This window comes from Pteropus vampyrus, unplaced genomic scaffold (genome assembly GCF_000151845.1).
Source record: "Pteropus vampyrus isolate Shadow unplaced genomic scaffold, Pvam_2.0 Scaffold32, whole genome shotgun sequence".
Lineage (NCBI taxonomy): Eukaryota > Metazoa > Chordata > Mammalia > Chiroptera > Pteropodidae > Pteropus > Pteropus vampyrus.
In genome coordinates this window covers 1769203-1790258 of record NW_011888813.1, presented here as the reverse complement: position 1 = coordinate 1790258, position 21056 = coordinate 1769203, and the positions used below count along the sequence as shown (strand labels likewise).

At 39.8% G+C, this 21056-nt stretch overlaps 1 protein-coding gene across 2 annotated transcripts in view; it reads right to left on the bottom strand.

Annotated features, from left to right (window-relative positions):
- The window catches only part of NRXN3 (neurexin 3), a 1427156-nt gene that overhangs the window by 1045733 nt on the left and 360367 nt on the right, over nucleotides 1-21056 (bottom strand). The window contains exon 1 of one of the 2 annotated variants that reach the window (XM_023528802.1): nucleotides 19656-19757. The exons of the other annotated variant lie outside the window; for it this stretch is intronic. Within the exon in view, the coding sequence (XP_023384570.1) occupies nucleotides 19656-19757 (102 nt within the window). Of the gene's footprint in view, nucleotides 1-19655; nucleotides 19758-21056 lie in introns of those variants that run through there. 2 annotated transcript variants of the gene reach the window in all.

Below are 21056 nucleotides of genomic sequence, written 5' to 3'. Positions count from 1 at the left end.
AATTCCTCTTGTCACTTTATTTCTTCTCTCCCATGCTTTCGCAGATATAAGATGATCTTGATTCTCATTTGGGAGATCTCTCTTGCTGTCTATGCTTAGAAGGCCAAGTGGTCAAGAAGGTGTGATTCAAGGAAAAGAAATCCTCTCAATTCTGCCTCTCATCTAGGCCTTAAGTCAGTCCACAGAACAAAGAGACCAGACAGAGTTTTAAAGCTGCATTTGATCTGACACATTCCATACAATGAATAAGTGCTTCTTCTGCCCCTGATACCACCTACTTGGCTACCACTCTGTTCATCATCCTACACTGAGTCCTTGCTGTGTGGAGAACACACTGTTACTTCTGTACTCTTTTGCCTCAGTAATTCTTGGACTACATCTTACATCTGAAACAGTTTGTACTGTCCTTAAATAGAGAAAGCCTTGCTCCTCTTTTGTAATGAAAAATTACGAAGATTGAGGGATGCTTTCTATGGATATTTCCAACCAACACACTGAATTTAGAATGAGACAAAAAGGACTGTTTTTTTTCTTGATTCAACTAAAACATCTGATTTGATCTGAAAGAAATAAAAGTCATTGGTGAAAAGCTGACAAGTCACCTGCCTCCGCAACCCCCTTTTCTTTGACAGTCTATAAACACCAGGCTGTTTTTACCCTGGGACCAATTACAGAACTCTCGCCCACCACACTCACTACTAATGGATTGGCACTGAAACCACAACTTATTTTGCCCAGGCCACATAAACATTCGTGGAGTGGTAAGAAATGTTGTTCCCGGCTAAAGTGACCTGGACATATGCCTTCAGTGAGAGAGACGCTATTTTCCTTTGTGAGCACTACTGATTCCTTTGAAGATATAACTGAAGTAATGATATTCCCCTCCTTGAGATGTTGAGAGTCTCTTGTTAATTATGAATTTCAGTGTGCTGGGAGCTGTGTATATCAGCCAGAGCCCCATTGTTTGCAGGAAAAAAAAAAAAAATCAATCAGTGCCTACAAAAGTGTTAGAAGTCTCTAAACACCAAACACCAATCTCTTTCTATAAACAAATAGATTTAAATGAGGCTTTCAACTATGCGAGGCAGGCTCCTGCCTTGTTTTAACCTTAAGACAACAGAGTGTAATTTGAGAGACTCACAGGGCCCTGAGTTCCCTTCTTTCCTAAGTCAATCCTGACAGGGACAGGAGGCCCAGTAGGACCTCTGCCCCAGTTTCTGGTTAAGAGTGTGGGATTAGGTCTGCAAACACAGGGGCCAGGCCACTCCTGACCTATGGACTCCCATGTGGCCACTACTGTTACATAGACCTACTTACTGCAGGCCTGGCTTCTCTAGTTTCTGCTGTCTTGTGCTCCACTCCTCCTGAAAGACCTGAGACGACTGTGGCCCTTTGTCTAAAAGCCTTCCCTGCTTTGAGTACCAAGCCACCCCTAGTGCTATGAATTACATTTTGGGCCCCTCCCCACCAACCTCCAAATTCCTATGTTGAAGCCCTAACCTCCAGTGTGATGGTATCAGGCAGTGGGGCCTTTGGAAGGTAACTAATTCATGCTGGTGGAGCCCTCATGAAGGGATTAAAGCCCTTATTAGAAGAGACACCAGAGAGATGATCTCTCTCGCCACCATGCAAGGACACAGCAAGAAGACAGCTGTCTGCAAACTAGCAAGAACATCCTCCTGCAGGCACCTTGATTTTGGACTTCTCAACCATCAGAACGGTGAGAAATAAACGTCTATTGTTTATGCCACCCAGACTATGGTATTTGTTAAAGCAGCCTGGGCCAAACAAGAAGCCTTGGAATCTAAATCTTTACCTTAGGATCCACACATCTAATTTGACAGGTCTCTTAGAACCACACACAGCTCTATCTGAATCCTATAATCTCCAAATGTCCCGTGCCACCTGGTAGATGACACCCCTTGGCATCAACAGCAACTTGAACCATTGCTTGGACTGTCTGGCTACCCTGTAAAATGAAACAAAATCAAAACAAAACGAAAACACCGAATCGCCCCTGCAGCACAATTAGCTCCACCAGCCTGAAACATTCTAAAGAGCGAGTCCCACCCACCCAGGCTTGATTCATTCACCCCATTCCTGGGGTCCTCTGTCACTGCCAATCTTAGCAAGGCTAGTACACAGGTCTGTTAATTTATGACAGGAGACTTAGATATCAAGTCACGGGATTTAACCCACAGTAAATCCAAATTTGCATAAGGATAATGGGCATTCTACTACACTTTAGGCCAATAAGCCCTAATGTGTTAATTGACCACCGAGAACATTTACTGATAAGCTGTTCATTAGAGAAAAACCTGACAACTAGCAGTGTTTTCAGAGTCTGTAATTTTCACAAATCTCTTTCAGAATTTTTTTTTTTTTTTTTTTTTGTTTTGCCTATAGCAAAAATCACAGAGTAGTCATTCTCAACACTATTTTCATGAAACCGCTAGAATGATAAACCCTTACAGGTGGGAAATAGTTTTGTGGATTTCACATTCTTTCATATAAACTTTCCCTTAACCTTAAACTTCTTTCATAAGAAACTGCTATGGTGGAAGCATGGGCAACTTCTTATTTGTCCATCTTAAGCCAGAAATGGCTCATTCATTCACACAGGAAACATGCTTTTATGAATCGGTTAAAATGGAGGGAGGATCCCAGAGAGTGCGGCCAATTCCCACTGACAGTGCATCCAATAGTTAGTCTCATCTCCTACCAAGGACATTTTTACTCCCTGTCCTCTATAGTTGTGAGTTCTCACAACCCACTTTCCCTTGGACCTCAATGTTCTTCATCAATAGCACCACTATTTGGAGAGCATCCATTAAGCACCTGGTCCCACCTGCCTCGCCTCAGTTGCACTAATGCAATAACCAGACGTAATCAGTTTAGCAATGACTGTGCACTTAATACATGGTACCCACAGTGCTTTGGCCCAGGGGGGAACACAAAGGTGAATAAGACACAGTTTGTCCTCAAGGAGGAAACAGCATTTTGATGCCTAAATCACCCCTTGGTTGTTCATCATGTGCATTTGTTCTTCTGTTAAGAGTAATTTAGTTGAGTTTGTCTAGAGAAGAATACCACACAGGCTGAGCTGGTAGATGGAGCTGATCCCAATGTTCCAATACCTGCTAGATCCTTTCCTTAAAGTCCTTAGTACATATTGTTGTACCATGTGTTAATAGCATTTTGCTACATTTCTTCATGATTATATTACTCAAGTGCTTTGTGTATTTAAATCTTTTCTCATCAACATTCTTAGTTGCTGTAAATCCTTTGTGCAATAAACATATAAAACCGATAAAATGAAAAGCTGTTCAAGAACAAAAAATCCTGTCATATCGCTGTTAGTAAAAATGTGTGACATTCAAAGAATGAACTGAATTGAACTCAACTGGATAGACACTGTCTTCTAGATATTCTCTGGCATCTTAAAGTTTCAAATCTATGAAGTTTGTGTCCCATTTGCTAATCACATAAAAATATCCCCCAAGTTTTATTGTTCTACAACTGTGGCTTTTAAATTTTATTATAACAAATAGATGCTGAGTCCCTCAAGTCTACAACTTCAGTCAAATTTATGACAGAGCTAATCAATTAAGAGGAAGGAGAATACAATTGCAAAACATGAATTATTAAAAGATTTTATAAAAAAATTTGTTGGCTTTTTTTTTACATAAAAAACATGTTTAAAAAAAATTATAGCAACTCGAAATAAGCCTGTAAAATATTTCTTACTAAGACTTCTTGTATGTACTGTATTTAACAAATACATAAGAAAATTTTGGAATTCTCCCCTAGGATGTTGTAGCAACATTTATGTTTTTTATTTCTTTAGCTTCCATACTTGGCTGACTTTTTGCCTCTGAATGTCAAAATGAATAAGTCCTCCCAATTCAGAAGCAAAACAAAAGTACCCATGACCTCTGAAGTTTCTGCTACAACGGCACTTCCAGTTCTCAACTTATTGGTCCTCTCTTTGGCACTAAGCCATGCTGGCTACACCACCACTGCCTGGAAACTTTCTGCTTTCCTGGCTTACCACGATACCACTTCCTCCCTCCGGTCTCTTCCTACCTCTCTAACGTTCCCACTCATTCATTCATTCATTCATTCATTCATTCATTTATTTCCCCTCTTAATTACACCCCTCCCCCCACTTCCACCCCTGACTCATGGATGTTGCTGTTTCCCTTTAATAACTGGATCTCTGAAGGCGGGACGTCTCTTCCTCCAAGCTCTTGGTGTGCACCTGGGGTGTGAACCCAGGACCTTATGTGTGTAAAGCAGACGTGCTAACCACTACACTATGGAGCCACCCCCTCTAACGTTTCCTTTTAAATCCATTCTCCTCTTAGTGATTTTCAGGATTCTTTTTTTAAAATCCATTGTCCTTCTATTTAATGTGCTTGCTTACCTAATTCCATCAATTCTGATTAATTTAATTGTACTCCTTATATACTGGTTATAGCTACCGACACCTCTCTGACTTTACCCTGAGCTCCAGATAACACTAGTACCTCCAACACAACACATTCAAAACTAAACTTAGCACTGTCCCCATTAAGCCTGCCTCTCCTCCAGTGTCTCCATATTCCAGACACTTGTAACCTCTCTCTGCCCTTACTCCTAAGGTCCAATAAAGATGATAAGTCTTACTAATTGCTTCCTCCCTGATCTTCTCATTCCTATTTTTACCCATCTGGAGAATGAAGTCCTAGCTCTGGTGCATGCACACATCTCCAACCTGGTCTTACATCACCGAGCCACAATCAGCTCTGTTTCTATGCAATGAGGCAGAACGCATGAAATACTTAGAAGAGTTCCTGGCATATAGTAAGCACTCATCATATCTTCGCTGCTACTACTATTACTACTACCATCACTGCCACCATCCCTGTGTTATTATTAGTTCCCCACACTCACTATGCTATCTCACATTTTTATGTCTTTGCTGATGCTATTTCTTTGTCCTGGAATTGTTCCTTTTGTCTAACTGCACATTCTTTAAAAAAAAAAAAAAAAAAAAAATTCTGCTCATGTTCTTTCTCCTTCAAGAAATAATCTCTAATATCTCAGGTCAGGCTAAGTGCCCATATTTTGAGCTGTAGTGTAAGCCTGTAAAAACTGTGATCATATAGCTTAATATGTCATAATACATTGTCATCAATTATCTGATTTTGTCTGCCATTTCCACTAGAACAGGGGTCAGCAAACAACAATCATAGAGCGAAATCCAACCCACTTCCCGCATATGTAAATAAAGCTTTATTGGAACACAGACACACCCATTTGTTTACCTATCATGTATGATCGCACTCATGCTACAAAGGCAGAGTTTTGTATGACACAGAGTCTACGGGCCATAAAATCATATCCTCACTATCTATTTACTATGTGGTCCAGAGTATCTCAAACTTGGCACTATTGAGATTTGGGACTGGATAATTCTTTGTCAAAGAGGGGCTGTCCTATGCATTGTAGGGTGTATAGCAACAGCCCTGACCTCTACCCACTAACTGCCAGTAACTCCTGCCCCATCATTTCACTATGCCTTTATTCCACTCCACCAACACCCTCGCTCCAGTTTTAACAACCAAAATGTCTACAGACATTGCCAAATGTTCCCTGGGGTCAAAATTGTCCCCAGCTGAGAATCATTAACCTGGCCCTTTACAGAAAAAGCTGCCAGACCTGAACTATAAGGTCTTCTGAGAAAGGAAATGTGCCCAGTTCACTTTGTATTCAAAATACCATGCCTGGAACATAAGAGAAGCTCATTAACTCAATCGTTTAGAAGTGATTCAAGGATTGTAAGACATTTGAAAGCAATTTAAAATTTATAAGAATTTTAAACTTGAAAGGGACATTGGTGATTGACCATCAAGCCAATACCCAATGTTACAACTAAGTTTTATTTCCTTTAGCATTTTAAACATCATCTATCAGAACTGTTACATTAAAAGTGTCTATAAAGAAAAATTATGTTAAGAAAGATAAACATCACAACCCCATTTGATTACTGGGAATTTAAAAAATATTAAATTTATGCATTCAGATTTCATATGTACATATATATTTCATTTATCCCTGAATGATATTTTTTTACTGTCTATGAAAAAGAGATTATTTTCACTTTGCAGAGAGGATCATTTCAATTGGGGTCAAACTATAATATGGAAAAACAGTAACTTCCTTACAGTCAATCAAGAAATTCATTCAAAGGGTATAAATTACTTCCTTCTCTCTTTAATTAACCTATAGCATATACTGCATTGCCGAAAGTTCAAAAACCTCTCTGCCACAGAGGTATACCTACCAGCAAAACTAACAAATGAATGTGGGGCGTTTTAAGGACCAAATAGAAGACAATAATAGCTAACATTTATTGAGCACTGACCAAGTGCCAGTATTACATCATCTCATTTAATTCTCATAAAAACTCTGTGAGGTATGTACTGTTAAGATACCCATTTTATAGATGAAGAAACCGAGCTTCTGAGAAGCGAATGAACTTGTCCAAGGGCACGTTAGTAGTAAGCAGCAGACCCAAAATTTGAACTTAGAAGTCTGCCTGTGATGTCTGAGTTCACACACACTACACCATATCAACATGCTTGGAATTGAGCAGTGAGGGAGACCACTGTTAACCCAGGCAGTCAGCCAGGCGGATGACCGCGAGAAGGGTCCTGAAAGAACAGGTAGGTGTCAGGCTGCAGGGAGAGAGGGAGGACTCCTCGGCCAGGGGGACCAAATAAAGAAGTTTTAGAAGAACTCAAAACATATATTTAGAATAACATGAAATAGCCACCCTGGTTAAATACAGGGAGGAAGTATGAGAAAGTGAGACAAAGTTGAAGCCTAACTACAGAAGGCCATGAGTGGGAGGCTGAAAAAGACATGTTCTTGTGGGCACTGGATATTTCTGAAAAAGAGCACAAAGAGCAAGGTGGGGCAGCACGCGAACATGGAGAAGGGCAGGGAGGATGGAGGTGGGGAGACTCATTACGCTAACGCAACAGCAGGCGAGGTGTCGGACAGAGGAAGAGGGGAGAGAGAGAAGTGGAGGTTCATAAAAAAGAGAGAAATGAGTGAGAAACAGAACAAGAAAACTGATGATAGAATCTTGAGACTGATTAATGAAGGCAAAGAAAAAGGGGCATGCATGAGAAGGAAAGGTCAAAGTTCACTCCAAGATATCCAACTTGAGTGAATGGGTGAGGACAGTAGTGTTTGTTCCAAATGTACTGGACTATATTTAACGATGTCCACATTCTTCCCCCACTTAGCACATAGCCCCACCTCTCTTCTAGAGAAGATATGGGTCATCCTATGTGAGTTTTCTCATTGCTCCATTCTTAAATATCACCCCTTTCCTATCATCGATGGCAAAGCAGCATTCCTTTTTCTTCCTGAGTTTAAGAAGGTACAGGTCAAGGGAAGGGTTTTGTGTAAAGACAGAGTAAACTAGCACATGTTTGCAGCCGGCAAAGAAGAGACAAATCAAGAGGCAAAGTGCAAAGGTGCAAGAGAGTGTAGTGATAACTGAAGAGTAGACTCCAGGAGGCGACAGGAGAAGAGGAGATGATCAGCACAGGTGAACAGGCGAGCTTATGAACATGTGGGGACACCTTACCCTCTGGGATAAAAGGAGAGAGAAAGTCAGTCTAGAATGGAGATAAACAAGTAAACGAAGACCCTGAGGTGAGATAAGCCTGATACGCTGATATTGCCTAGCTTGGACCTTTTAAGAAAAGCAGGATGAGTAGTCCAGACATTTTGTCCCTCTCGTCACCTCTCCCACTGAGCCGTGGCCACAGTTGTCTCCTTGTGGTCTTCTAGAACGTGCCAAGCTTTTCTTTGTCCAGGGTCATTTTCGTCATTGCAGCTTCCTGTGGCTGAAACGACCTCTCCCAGATCTTTGTGTGGCTCGCTCTTTCTTTTGTCCTAGGTCCCAGCTTAATAATCACCTCCTCAGAGAGCCCTTTTCTGACCACACAGTCTAATAATGGAGACCCAATCTCTTTGCCACTCACTATCCCATCATTTACTTATTTCTTTCATGCCGCTTATCATTATTATAAAGCATTTTAATAATGTGTTGTTTACACATTTACTATTAGTGTCCTTCAACCATAACATGAATTCCATAGGCTCAGGGACTTTATTCATTGTCTCATCCACCATATACTCCAACACTTAAAACAGATGGTATATTCACTCCATGAATATTTACTTCACTCGTAAATAAGAGAATAAGTGATGTACTGTGGAGAAATTTAGAGCAATAATTCTATCATTGATGTTCACAAATATTTATTAATTTATGGAAGAGTATTTTCCACATATTAAGATGCCAGAACCTATGTTTAACTCTAACGAGAGTACTCAATCTGTACAAATCCTAGTTCCCTATCTTGTAGAAGCTCAGTCTATGGGAGAATATAAGAATGTAGATCATTAAAATACAATAATAGCAATTATAATGCGATGAAGTTAAGAACTGAAGGCTGTGAAAGCATATAATAAAGGGCTCCTAACTAAAGCAAGATAAAATAGGAAAACAATTCTACTAAAGTGCTGAGGACAGGTACGCCCCGTCAGAGTCCGCATGGAACTATAGGAGGGACCAGGTGGCAGAGAAGATGGCACATACATACAACTTCCTCAAGTTCTTTTTCACTGCAAGTAAGGAAGGAACGAGCCAAGGTGTAAATTCAGCAGGAGATAGGACTGAGGAAAGGATTTCGAACATGTCTCTAGCTGCGGGAACAGAAGAGAGGTGAAGAGATGATCTGAAAAGAGAAAAACTCCTTAAAGGGGCTAAATCTTAAAAGTGTCAAAAGAGAACAGTTACACTCAGACAGGAGGAGGAGAGCTCATCCTGTAAGACAGGGGAAAAGGAGGTAGCAATTAGTAACTTTGATGGTAAATCTAAAATAGAGGAAGAGAAGTTTAACAAGCATAAGCTAAATCGTTTCTATTTTCTCCATGAAGCTTGAGATAGACCATCTGCCAATACTGGCTGGTGAGGGAGTGGCTGAGGAACACAGAAGGAGGGGAATTCTACTGGTTGATAATTGATGGGTGATGCTGCTGCCCTATGCTACATCCTCACTGATTTGTGAAGTGAAAAATCTGTCCTTATATCTCTCTTGAAATCTACATTGAAACTAGTTGTGGCACACCGTCCACACAGGGGACACAGCGCTAGGTTACAACAGCATCATAGCACTAATGGAATAGTCATTTCTGCATGTGCAATTTTAAAAAACATTAGCTAATTAATTAGCTCAATTATTACTTTATCCCTGTAGGTATATGTATACAAAGACTACTTTTTTGTCTCCTTAGAGGCATTTGAAGACACAAGAGATTTTTGTCTCAGTGGGAATGCTGTGGTAGATTACATTTGCTGTAAATAAATGACATTTTTAGAAAGCAATAAGTTCCACTGAATTTATCCTGAAGAGAAAAAAAAAATTGTGAAGGTAAACAAGAGACTCCCAGAATCAGACTGAAAATTCATAACAAGCCTTAAAAGTAGCTGCTCCTCATTCTGGCTTCCTGGGGGCACTAGAGGCAAACAGTATCAACATCACGGGAAATATCTGCTGGGACAAAGTAAAGACGTGTTGCACGTGTCACAACCAAGGCATTCCGCTGCCTGGCATTGACACCAAGAGGAGCTACTTCTCGCTCAGGTGCCACGATGAAAATCGCTCCTCCATTAACAGGTTGAACAATACCAATCTGCCTAGTCAAAGTGGGAAATCAAGCAGAAATACCCTTCCTCTCCGAACAATCAGTGGCAAGATGAAAGAAGTAGGTAATTGTATCCAGTTTCCCAGCAGGGCATTTTTGCCAGGTTAAATGACCTCTCCCATGAAGTGGAGCCCCTGACAGTGGTGAGAGACCATTTCCTAGAGTGAGTTTAACCACAGTATCACTGACTTTACCTGAGGAGCTCACGACCTTTCCTTCTTCACCAAGTCTTTTGACTTGAGTTAGTAAAGATGACAGCAGGGTCAGGATGGCGCTGGTATTTACATCTGAACTCCAATCCCGGCTAACTCCATGACCCTGGGCAAGACACTTACTCTCTTTAAATTCATAAGTTTGGTGTGAGAATTGAATTACAGTATACGTATGAAGCACTTAACACCATGTAGATAGATATACGCTTCGTATGCACCCACATTGTTAAGTGCTCAATAATCGTTAGTCTTTATCGTTGCTATTATGATTATAATCGCTGTGGTTATAATGGTTTTGGAGATGATTCCAGTGAAGGTCTGAGGAATGAGAAATAATTATAAGTGACTAATAGGTGATGGCAGTGGCTGGGAACCTCAAATCCTACCACAAGGGCAGCCTTATTAGTCTCAGGGAGACACGTATAGTCAATTGGTTTGAAGGTTAATTAAGAAAGTCTTCAACACAGTAAACTTGGCCTAGTCGATCAGCTTTATTCTTATTAGAAGGCTAATTTACTGTACAGCTATAGGATCTTATGTTTGGAAGGAAACTAGAAAATCATGACCATCTACTCAGTTGACACTATAACCTACTCTACAATTTTAGCAAGGTGGCTATCCAGACTCTGCTTGGATGCTTAAGTGACAGAGAATGCATTACTCTGAAGGCAGCTTTGGACAGCTCTCACTGACATGTCTTCTTGGTATTACATATTCAATTTCCACTCATCTTCCTTAGTTCTTCTTGAATATAGATGAGCTAGTTTAATCCCACTTCCATAGGAAAGCCCTCAATGTATGAAGACAACTCTCAACCATGAGCTCAGGCATCTTTTCTTCCTTAGATTAAACATCCCTGGACCCATCAGCCAAGAGTTTTTATGTCAGGCTCTCGAGCCTCTTTATAGTTTTCATAGCTCACCTCTAAACATTGTAATGTTTAGAGGAGTTGTAATCTATCAATTATTCAGCTAACCTTTTAAAGGTTTATCATCCACGACTGAATAGAAACACTCCCAGTAATCATATTAGCAGAGTGATATTGATGATAAGTACAACTTACCAAGTATTTTCTATATACCAAGCATTGTTCCAGGGGTTTTACATTTGTTATCTCAGTTACTACCACAATCCTATGAAGTAGATATAATTATTCTCCCCATTTAATAAATAAGCAAAGTGAGACACAGAGAAGGTTAAGCAACTTGCACAGCATTTCATAGCAAATGGGGTAGAGCTGGGCTCTGCGGCCAAAAACTCTAGCTCCAGAGCCTGCTCTCTTAGTCAATCAATTATACTATAGGGTTGTCCCGTACTTTGTTTTATAGATCACACTTCTATTAATTCAGCCTCAGATCATGTAGGCACATATTTTCTACCATTCCTAAGTCCCTGCCTTCACAAAGTTGATGAGCATGCTCTGTTACTTCCCTTCAAGTGCCTAATATAAATGTTGAATAAGATGAAGGTTTGTAACATCCACCTGACCATATAGGTCCAAACAGATCCACTTATCAGGACTCACTGGTGTGTTTAAATAGTTACTGCTTTACTAACTAGCTCTTACACCCAATCTCTTCTTCCCCACCTTGTTGATGAGCATATCACAAAATGTGCCGCCAAAAATCTTGATATTTAGCTATGCAAGTACTTTCCTTAGTTATAAGCACAGTAACAATATGAAGGGATATCCAAGTTTGATTGATTTGTGCTTTGGCTTATTTTTAGTGTTTTCAGTGACTGATTTAGTATTTTCAGTGGTTCTGTTGATCACTCTTTTCTCTCCTGTGGGATCATACCTTCTGTTAATGATGCACTCCAAATTTTTTCCCAGATTCCAGTGAAGCTCATGAGTCCATATCTTTTATTAGCTACATGTTTTCCATCTCGGTCTTTAAGAGCCTCCCCCATTCTAGACCTTTTCTTAAAAAACACCCAGTTGATTTCAAAATTTTTATTTGTAAATTCTCTCTGTATCCTGAGAGATCATTCAACCAAGTCAAGAAATCTGAATTAACACAGAGCAATGAGGCACCTTCTAACAGACTCTGAAATTAAATTTCCTATCGTTGTCTATTTTTTCCTATGCAAAAACCTATTTTCATGTCACAGACAGGGGTAAAACAGGAGCACCAGGAATTATTTCACATCACTTAGGGCTCTATGTTGCAAAAGAAAAAAATCTAGCTCATGATGGTTTGAACAAAAATAATAATAATAATAATAATAATAATAATAATAATAATAATAATTTATTAAACCATGGCTAGAAATCCAAGGGTAGACTAGTCTGAAGAATGTTTGATCCAGGAACTTTAAAATATCACCAGCACCTAGTTTCTCCCCATCTTTTGGATCTGCTCTTCATTCTGGTTTCATTTTCAGTCCCTATGTGGTGACATGATGGTGGCCAGAAGTTCAGTTTCCTATCATTCCAAGTTCTAGCCCAAAGAACAGAGAACTGCCTTTCCACAACATATCAACAAAAGTCCTGAGCCTGTATGTCACTGATCCAAACTGGGTAAGGTGCCCACCTATGAACAAAATAACTATGGCCAGGGCAAAGGAAGTCCCTAACTGCCTTAGAGCTCACATGCTCACCATGGGAGCCTGGAGTAGAATCAGTGCCACTGAATTACTGAACTGAGAATAAGAGGAAATAAAAATCAAGAAACACTAACGAAAAGGGAAATGGATACCAGGTCTCTAAAAAACAAAACAAAACAAAAATGTTTAGCATGTTTAGTTCTCTATCAACAGCCTATCAACTCTAAGAACCTCTTCCTATTTATCATAGTATCAAATACCCCTGAGGCTTCAGCCCTCCTGATACTATTCTTGAGGTATATACCAATTTCATCTAGCCATCCTGGCTAAGGGCTCACACCTTGCCCCTCTGTGAAATAAGCTTCATCGTCATCACACAACACTAGTAGCTCAGAGTTTTGTTTCTTCTTCCTCTGTGACAGATTGCCATTCTGTCTCCTGCACATTTCAGTTCCTTACAATCCAGAAGGAAATCTCTTTTCCAGAAGATCCAATTTCTCTTTTTTACAAAAATTTCATTCTAAACTGAGTCAGATGACAATGCCAATATTTGACTTTTTTTTTTTTTAATTATTAAGTTTATTGGGGTAACACTGGTTAATACGATTACATAACTTTCAGGTATACATTATAATTTGACATCTGTATGTTCTATTGCATGTTTACCACCCAAATATTTGACCTTTTTCAACCCACAAAAATGACGATTTCTGTGGTCAACCTGGTAGGCATAGGTAGCTTCTGAGACATGGTTTCTCTTTCTTTTCTTCTTCTACCACCTTCTTCTATTACCCAGCCTCTGATTCATGTTTCCACTTCCTTCTGCCTTGTTAGAATCTTGTCTCTCTCGGTGACTTTTTTGTGTTGACTATTCCATTCTGTCTCAGTATTTTCCCTCCAAACCCACACGATGCTTTTCTGCATATCTTCCTAAGAATGGGGGAATAAATTTGACCACACTTTGCAAAATTTAATAAACAAAAACATTCATTTCTACAGTAGTAGTTCTCCACAGTGGTGTGTATTTATTCTGTCAGTGATCACTGTCCTCATTTGACAGGTCAAGACATGGATGCCCCAAGAGGTCGTATGCTTTTCTAATTTGCATGAGAACTGGATCTGCTAGCCAGGTTCCAAGTCAGTTACTCTTTTATTAAACTACACTGAACTCTCCTAACTTCTGCAACTTTTAAATTATGGACCAGCAAAGAGCAATAAGTGGCTCCTTGGCCAGATCTGATCAATTTGATTTCATTTAATAACAAATAATATCAACAGCATCTGTTCAGTACTTTACAGTTTATAAAGTACCTCCTTTTTTAATCTCATTAACTTCTGACATAAAACTCCTTGCAGTAGGTATTATCTGATAACAAAACTAAGGCCAAGAGCAGTCAAGTGATTTTCTAGAAGTCTTAGGGCTGGTAATGAATAAGTCTAGGCAAGATTCAAACCCTGGACTTGTGCTTCTAAAGCTAACCCTATTCCCATCTTCCATGCTGGCTCTAAACCACTGACTTGGTCTCTGCTCACCATAGGACCCCACAGTATTCTTGATGCTAGGAAAAAGGGAATGTTTAGGTCCAATGTCATATGTAAATTTACCTGCTTATGGACAGAGATATTTTTCACCACCTGAGAAATCAGGAAGGATACCAGAACAAGGGAAGCAAAGAGGTTAGGAAAGTAAGAACAGGAAAAAAAAGTATAATGAGTGAAGACACAAGAGGAGAACACAAAAGAAAAACCAGAAGAGAAATGAAGTGATAGCATAAAAGAGAGCAATAGAAGACAGTGAGACAGGGTAAAACGAGTATATTAAAAATTTTTTAAAAGCAACAACATACACATTATCCCAAAGCCCGCAGGTGCCAGCAATTCAAACAAACGTATAGCAATTAACAGAATTAACACAGCCTTAAATAGCCTGGCTCACCAGATGTGGACTCCTATCAGGGTTCTATAAAATGTAAAAAGTTATTACAGATTAAACCATTAATCATCTGCTCAGAGACTATCTCTGGCTGCAAAATCCCATTCAGCTTTAAATGGCTAATAATCACAAAAGGATGTAGAATGTAATGTGTACAATGATGTTCTACCCAATCTTTTTTCCTTTAAATATGTGTTCCACTCTCCCAAATCTCCGGCTTTTCCTTCTTCCCCAGTAGAGATGCCATGAGAAAAGAGAGGTGAGATAGACCAGTCGGTCTTGAGCTTCTCCAAAGGAAAATAAAGAGCCAATTGGAGAACCGACATATCAGGGGAAAATTAACAGATTGAAGAGAGTGGAGGATGATGTAGAAAGAACCAAATTAAACAACACAGACGATCTCGACACAAAGGAAGACATTGTCATGGGCTTGAGTAAGCTCCCTGGTCCTGGTGAGTCTGAGAGAGACACTATCCATGCAATTCAGTCTTGACTTGGCTTTCCTCTACTGCACTATACTTCATCCAACAATAGCTCAGTACTTCCAAGGGCAGAGGAAGGAAGGAATGTATGTGCTGACAGGGAGGGTCACTGGAAACTGAAATGGAAGTCAGAATGAAGCACTTTCCTGCAGAAAGTTTTCAGATTCAGAGAGGCACTTTCCTGGCTCAAGGCTAAAGCCAGTGGGCCACCCTTCCCAGCGATGTTCTTCAACCTCCTAGGACAAAAATATACATCAGGGGGAGGTAGTAAGTGGGCTAACATCAGTCCTCAGCTCTTCAAGGAGCCTGATGGACAAGGTGTCATTCTGAATGTGTCATTCTACTACTTAAGATTTTTCAATGGCTCTCCATTACCTAGAAAACAAAGCTCTCTATGACTTGGCCCCTCCTAACTTTATTGCTATATTTTTAGAACTCCTAATCCTATATTTTATGCCCTGAAGATAGCAAACTGTAAGTTTATCGCCCAGACACCATTCTATGTCTGTGTCTCCATGCCTTTGCTCATGCTGCCCCATCATTCTGAGGCACCACTCCCTACATTCTTCCCTGTTCATGTCTATTCATCTCCAAGCTTCACCTGAGGCACTGTGTCCCACAAAGAGTTTTGTCCTGAAACCCAAGACATGTTCATTCCTTCTCCTCAGCAGTCTCATTGTACCCATGAACACCTTTTTGTACATTAACTGCCTTTTGCTGAAATTATATTTTTGTATCTGTCTTCCCTACTATGAAGTCCTCTAAGGTGGGAACTGTGCCTGATTCATCTTCATATCTTAGCACAGTCCTGGCACACTGTAGGTTTTCAGTATGTATCTGTTAATCTAAATTCCACCAGATTTTAAAGCTCCATTAGGTTAGCTGATTTCGTTTACTTATTTATTCCAGACATACTTATTGAGTGTATTATTTTACACCAGGGCCTCTTCTAGGTGCTGAGGAAACACCTGTGAATAGATGAGGCCTCTGTCCTCATGGAGCTCATATTTTAATAGAAAGAAGGTTGACAGTTGTCAAATAAACAAATGTTTGAAGGCAACAGACTATGCAATGGCTGAGGGTGGATGGGATGAGTTATCTCTACTTCAGCAAAGATGAGAGAACTTTATCAGGGCAAACCTCACGATAAAGTTGTTTTTTGTTTTTTTTTTTCTTTTCCCATAGGCAGTGATTCACAAATATGGGGAAATTATGGAGATAAGCAAGTACAAACACATTCACTTATGCTGACATTTATATTCATAAACTGTTTTATAAGATGCATTATGTAATTCTTAATAATAATCACAGAAAAACACCATTGTATATTTCTGTATGGTGTCACTTTTGTTTCATTTGTTCTTAAGAACACAACAGAGGTCTTATTATCTCTGTTATGGGTTTGAAAACTGAGACTCAAATAAGATCAGTGGCTTATGCTAGGTCATAGAGCCAGTGTGAAAGCTGATATTTCCAACCAGGTTTTCTGATCTTAAAACCAGTATTCTTTTCATTGTACTATGATGTCTCCCTCAAAGCTTTTTCAATCCCGTTTTTCCTAGAAGTTCCAACCCATTTCTCTTAGCCTTGCTGAGCCTTTTTATGTAATACTTCTCTCATATCAGATAGCTAGGGGGTTTCTGAAAGATTCAACTATTGCCATGTCAAGATGGTCAATAATGCCTAAAAGCATCTATCGAAAAGCTATTTATTAATATACGAACATGTGACTTCACTCAGCAAATATTTATTGAGAGCCCACTAGGTGCCAAGAGCCAATTTATGATCTGGAGACACTACAAAAACAAAAATCAAGCAGATATGTTAAAATATGGACACATGAAGAGGAATAAGATGCTGACGTTGTGATGTTTAATTGGACACAAATCTGGTGTTGATACACTAGGGTGTGTGGAGAACCACGATAGTTTGATGACAACTTGGACACTCTTTGTTGTGGCTTCTACGATGGTATCAAGTTAAAAGGTGCAATCAGTCATCTGGGCTTGACAGTGGAGCCAGAACCTAGTATCAACAATCTGGAACAGAAATCCCATAGGCCCTTTACAGTGTCCCCATTTTGAAGAAAAAGACATATAAAAGCACCCAGCTCAGCTTATAGAACTTAAAGCTTATAGTAACTTAAACGGCAATAGAAGACAGAAAAAGGAAGATAGAGATAAGAGAGAGAAGAAGAAATTTTAAAGTAACTGGGGACTGTTCTAAAGGTAAATAATTAACATGGGTAAGTGGGATTTACTAAGGAGCAAACCCCAATGTAGTTGGAAGATTTTGCTGTTTACTAAATTGCCAAAGAGAAATACCAGAAATGAGAGAATTTCCTAGACCTGCCTGCAGAAAAGTAAACTGTAATGATTAAGTGGAAACAAAGAATGTTCCGGGACTACAATACACTCTGAAGTATCTCTTTAAAACACGCAGACAAATGAGAAAGCCTCCCAAGTTCCCTGGAAGGACTATATATGATATGATGTACGTAAAGGACAGATGCTGGCAGAAGTTAGTAAAGTTCTTATTTTGCGTGCCACTTCCCCCAATGTTTTGGACTTTCTTTTTTCTAACTTGATCTGGATTTAAATGCAAATTTATTCTGCTGGCTACGGTATGCGTATATTTTGATTACTACTTACTGTTATTGACACTTTTTCAGAACCGCCTTATATTTTAAGCTATTAAGTGTCTTTTTAAAAACTGTCTGCTCTCTACTTGGGCAGTGAGAGGGAGAGATGGAGCAGGAGGGAGATTTTATTTACTTTAGGTTCTTCATTCATAAAGTCATTAGAGATATTTTCATGCTTTTATGAGATTTGTTTCAAAATGTTCAAGAGCATCTTTCTTGATTGACAGATTTGGGAAACTGCTCTTTTGTCTTAAAATACGTAATTGAGACATGGTTCAATATAATCAGAAATAAGACTGGCCCTGAAGGCCACCCCTCGACCCTATCTAGGAGAAACTCCATGCCCAGGGCTGTTTCACTACAAAAATGGATGTGTTCTCCACCGCAATCAATGCCTCATTCATTCCTGAGCCACATACGTGGTAAAAGAATGTACCTATTTCTGATGAGAGTGCAATTCTAATACAGTGTGATTTAACGGTGTTTAAGAGTTTTTAGGGGTTCATCAGACACTGAGTAAGCTATACCTTTATTCTATCCAAATGGGAGTAAATCCCAGGAAAGAAATGTTCTATACCTACTGCAGTTCCCCTGGGAATGACAGTGCAGTCTCCACTGTTGGCAGAAGACTAGGTAATGTCCTAGAGAGACAGAAGCACTCTGTAATCTGTCCTTCAGATCAAGAACAACACGAAGCTGTAACTGGATTTTCCCTCCTTGTCACGTCTTTCTTTCCTACCCCTTCCTCTCAGCTCACGCATGGTTTATTGTAGCAATGTCCAGCTCAAGCATCATTTTTCCTCCAAAACTGACTCCCCTCTAAAACTTATCTGTTTCTTCTACTCAACTGGAAGATTTAGTCTGTGGCACTGAACACATGGTGTTTTGAATTATAACTGTTCACTTACCAATCTCATCTCCCAAATAGATTATAAAGTCTTTGAGCACAGAGACCATGGCTTATAAACAGACACTGAAGTAAGTTACAGCACAAAAGAGGTACCCAATGGTTATCTGATAAATTTATCCATTCAAAAAATACTTATTATGTATCTATTATATACCAGGCATAACAGGCGCAACTCCTATCTGGACATGACCCACAGTTGTGTGGTATGAATGAATGAATGTATGTGCAATACTACCTCATATATGACTGATGTTCAACGAATTGCAAATAACACATATTAGGAATGAAACACATGTCCCAAGAAGAGGCTCATAACATGTCACAGGGATTTTTATAAGAAAGAACACTGTTAGCTACTCAAAATATTCCTCAAAGAAATGGTATAGCTATCTTAGGCAATCAAGCTTAGATTAACAAAAATGTTCAGTATACTGCTCTGATGACACAGTGTTCTAAAAGAATTCTCCCAAATCAAGTCTGATTCTTCTTGCCTCAACAATTGACCTTAGAGATTGAGCTTACACTTGACCGAAGCTCCTCTGCTCTCAGACACAGGTCTCAACACATCAGCTACAAAAGTGACAAACGAGTAACGGCGAAGCCCCACCGCTTTCTCACAGCTTTCAGAGAAAGAAAGGGAATAAAAGGAGAAGCCAGTTTTCTGGGCCTTGATGTTATACCCTGAGAATTCTCCCTCATCTCAAATAATGAGACCCTTGGGAACACCAAGCTTGGCCAAGGTAAAATAATACATATGTTATGTTTTAGGTAAGACACATGACCACAGATTGAGCCACTTTTAGTTAGAGCTTCCCTACGTGCCAAGTCAAAAGTACAAAATCAAACTTTACAGGTGTCTAGTTCCTTATGATTCCAAAGTCCTTTCTTTTGTGTTATCTAATTTATAAAGCACAGTTACCTGTGAAATAAGGTTTGCCATTACTTAGATGAGAAAACAGAATAGAGCACTTTAGCAGTGAACCCAAGGTCATGCAACCAGCTTAAGCTCTAACTAAAACCTAGGACTCTACTTCCAAGTCCAAAGTCTTACCTGCTACCACCTATGGCCTCATAGATTAGGTGACAGAGCCAGTCATTGAACAGAAAAATTTATTTGTTCTTAGGCAGTGCATTAAGTGGAGCTTGTGAACTTTACCTCTTTAAGGCAGCCCATGAAGTTGTTACTGACGGGAGAGCCTGGCAGGTCAGCAGTGCTTGGGCTTCCTCCCACGTAGAAGAAGTCATCCGAGCCCAGCATGGTGTAGTCCTCTTGAGTGTAGCCTGTCGTGGTAAGGATGCCATCCACAGATATTGTCACCTGGTGGAGGGACATAGGGACAAAAAAAAAAAAAAAATCCCAACAATGACCTTACAGTCCTATCAAAATCCGGTGGCTTCCCCCACCTGTGGCTTCACTTTCATTAAGATTTTGGTGAGGAATTCTTTCTAATTTGGTTTGATTTTGGTATGTGCTGCCAAGTTCCATTTTCTGGTCTGCCTTCCCTGCGGCCCAAGCCTCCAGCATTCCCCTGCAGACTCCTGTGGCAGTTTGTTGGCACTGCCAAGCTCAGCAAGTTGCTCTACCCACTGCACTCTTAGTCAGGCTAGAAAATGGAACTATCCTCAGACGACATCACTTGTCTCAGTCCATTGATAAATGATCATTTACTTTTTTACTGGTTGTTAATTATGGTGGTAGTGAAAAACAGCAAAGGAGACATTTGACGATGAGTTTGTTAGGGGTTGGTCTTTGGTTGTGCATGGTTTGTTTTTTTTTTTTCCTTTTTTCTTTTCTTTTTCTTTTCTTTCTTATTTGTTTCTTTTTAGACTCACACCACGCTGACAAACATGCATTCAGGGAGGGAAGAAGAAGGGTCTCGATTGTGATGTGTCATGGACGATACATGCCATGGGCTTGGCTTCCCCAGGACACCAACCCCTACCCTCCCTTCGCTGCCATCACCACCACCAAGAGAAGAAATGACCCAAACCAAAAGGGCAACTCCAACAAAAAGAAAGGAATGATGAGGCATAATAATCAAAATAATAATAATAATAATGCCCACAGAGAAGAAAGAGCACCCATATACCCAACATCCATGAAAGGAGCAGAGGGCAGAGAGAAGAGATGGGGCCTCAAAGCGTGCACACACCATACGCTGACACACCCATGCAAAAATTATCTGGAGCCAAGAGAGAAGGCAGAAGAAAAAAGGCAGGGAAGTAGGAAAGGGTGAGGAGAACTAAAGGAGAGAATCAAAATCCACTTCATCCTTACATGCACTGCACAAACTGAAAAACAAGATGGAAGTGAAAAATATATCACTCGAAACTATAAAAGGTAGTCTTTCCCCTGCTTGCCACCTCCCTCACTGAAAAAAAAGAAAAGAAAAAGTCCAAACCCAACCCCAAAATATATGAAGGATGAGAGGAGAATAAAAAAGAGTGAAGACAAAAAAAAAGAGAGACAGAGAGAGAGAAGGAAATGGAACTGGGTTGATAATTATCGGTAGGCTGTTAGTAATGAGGAGGAAATGAGGGAACAAATTCTGATGCC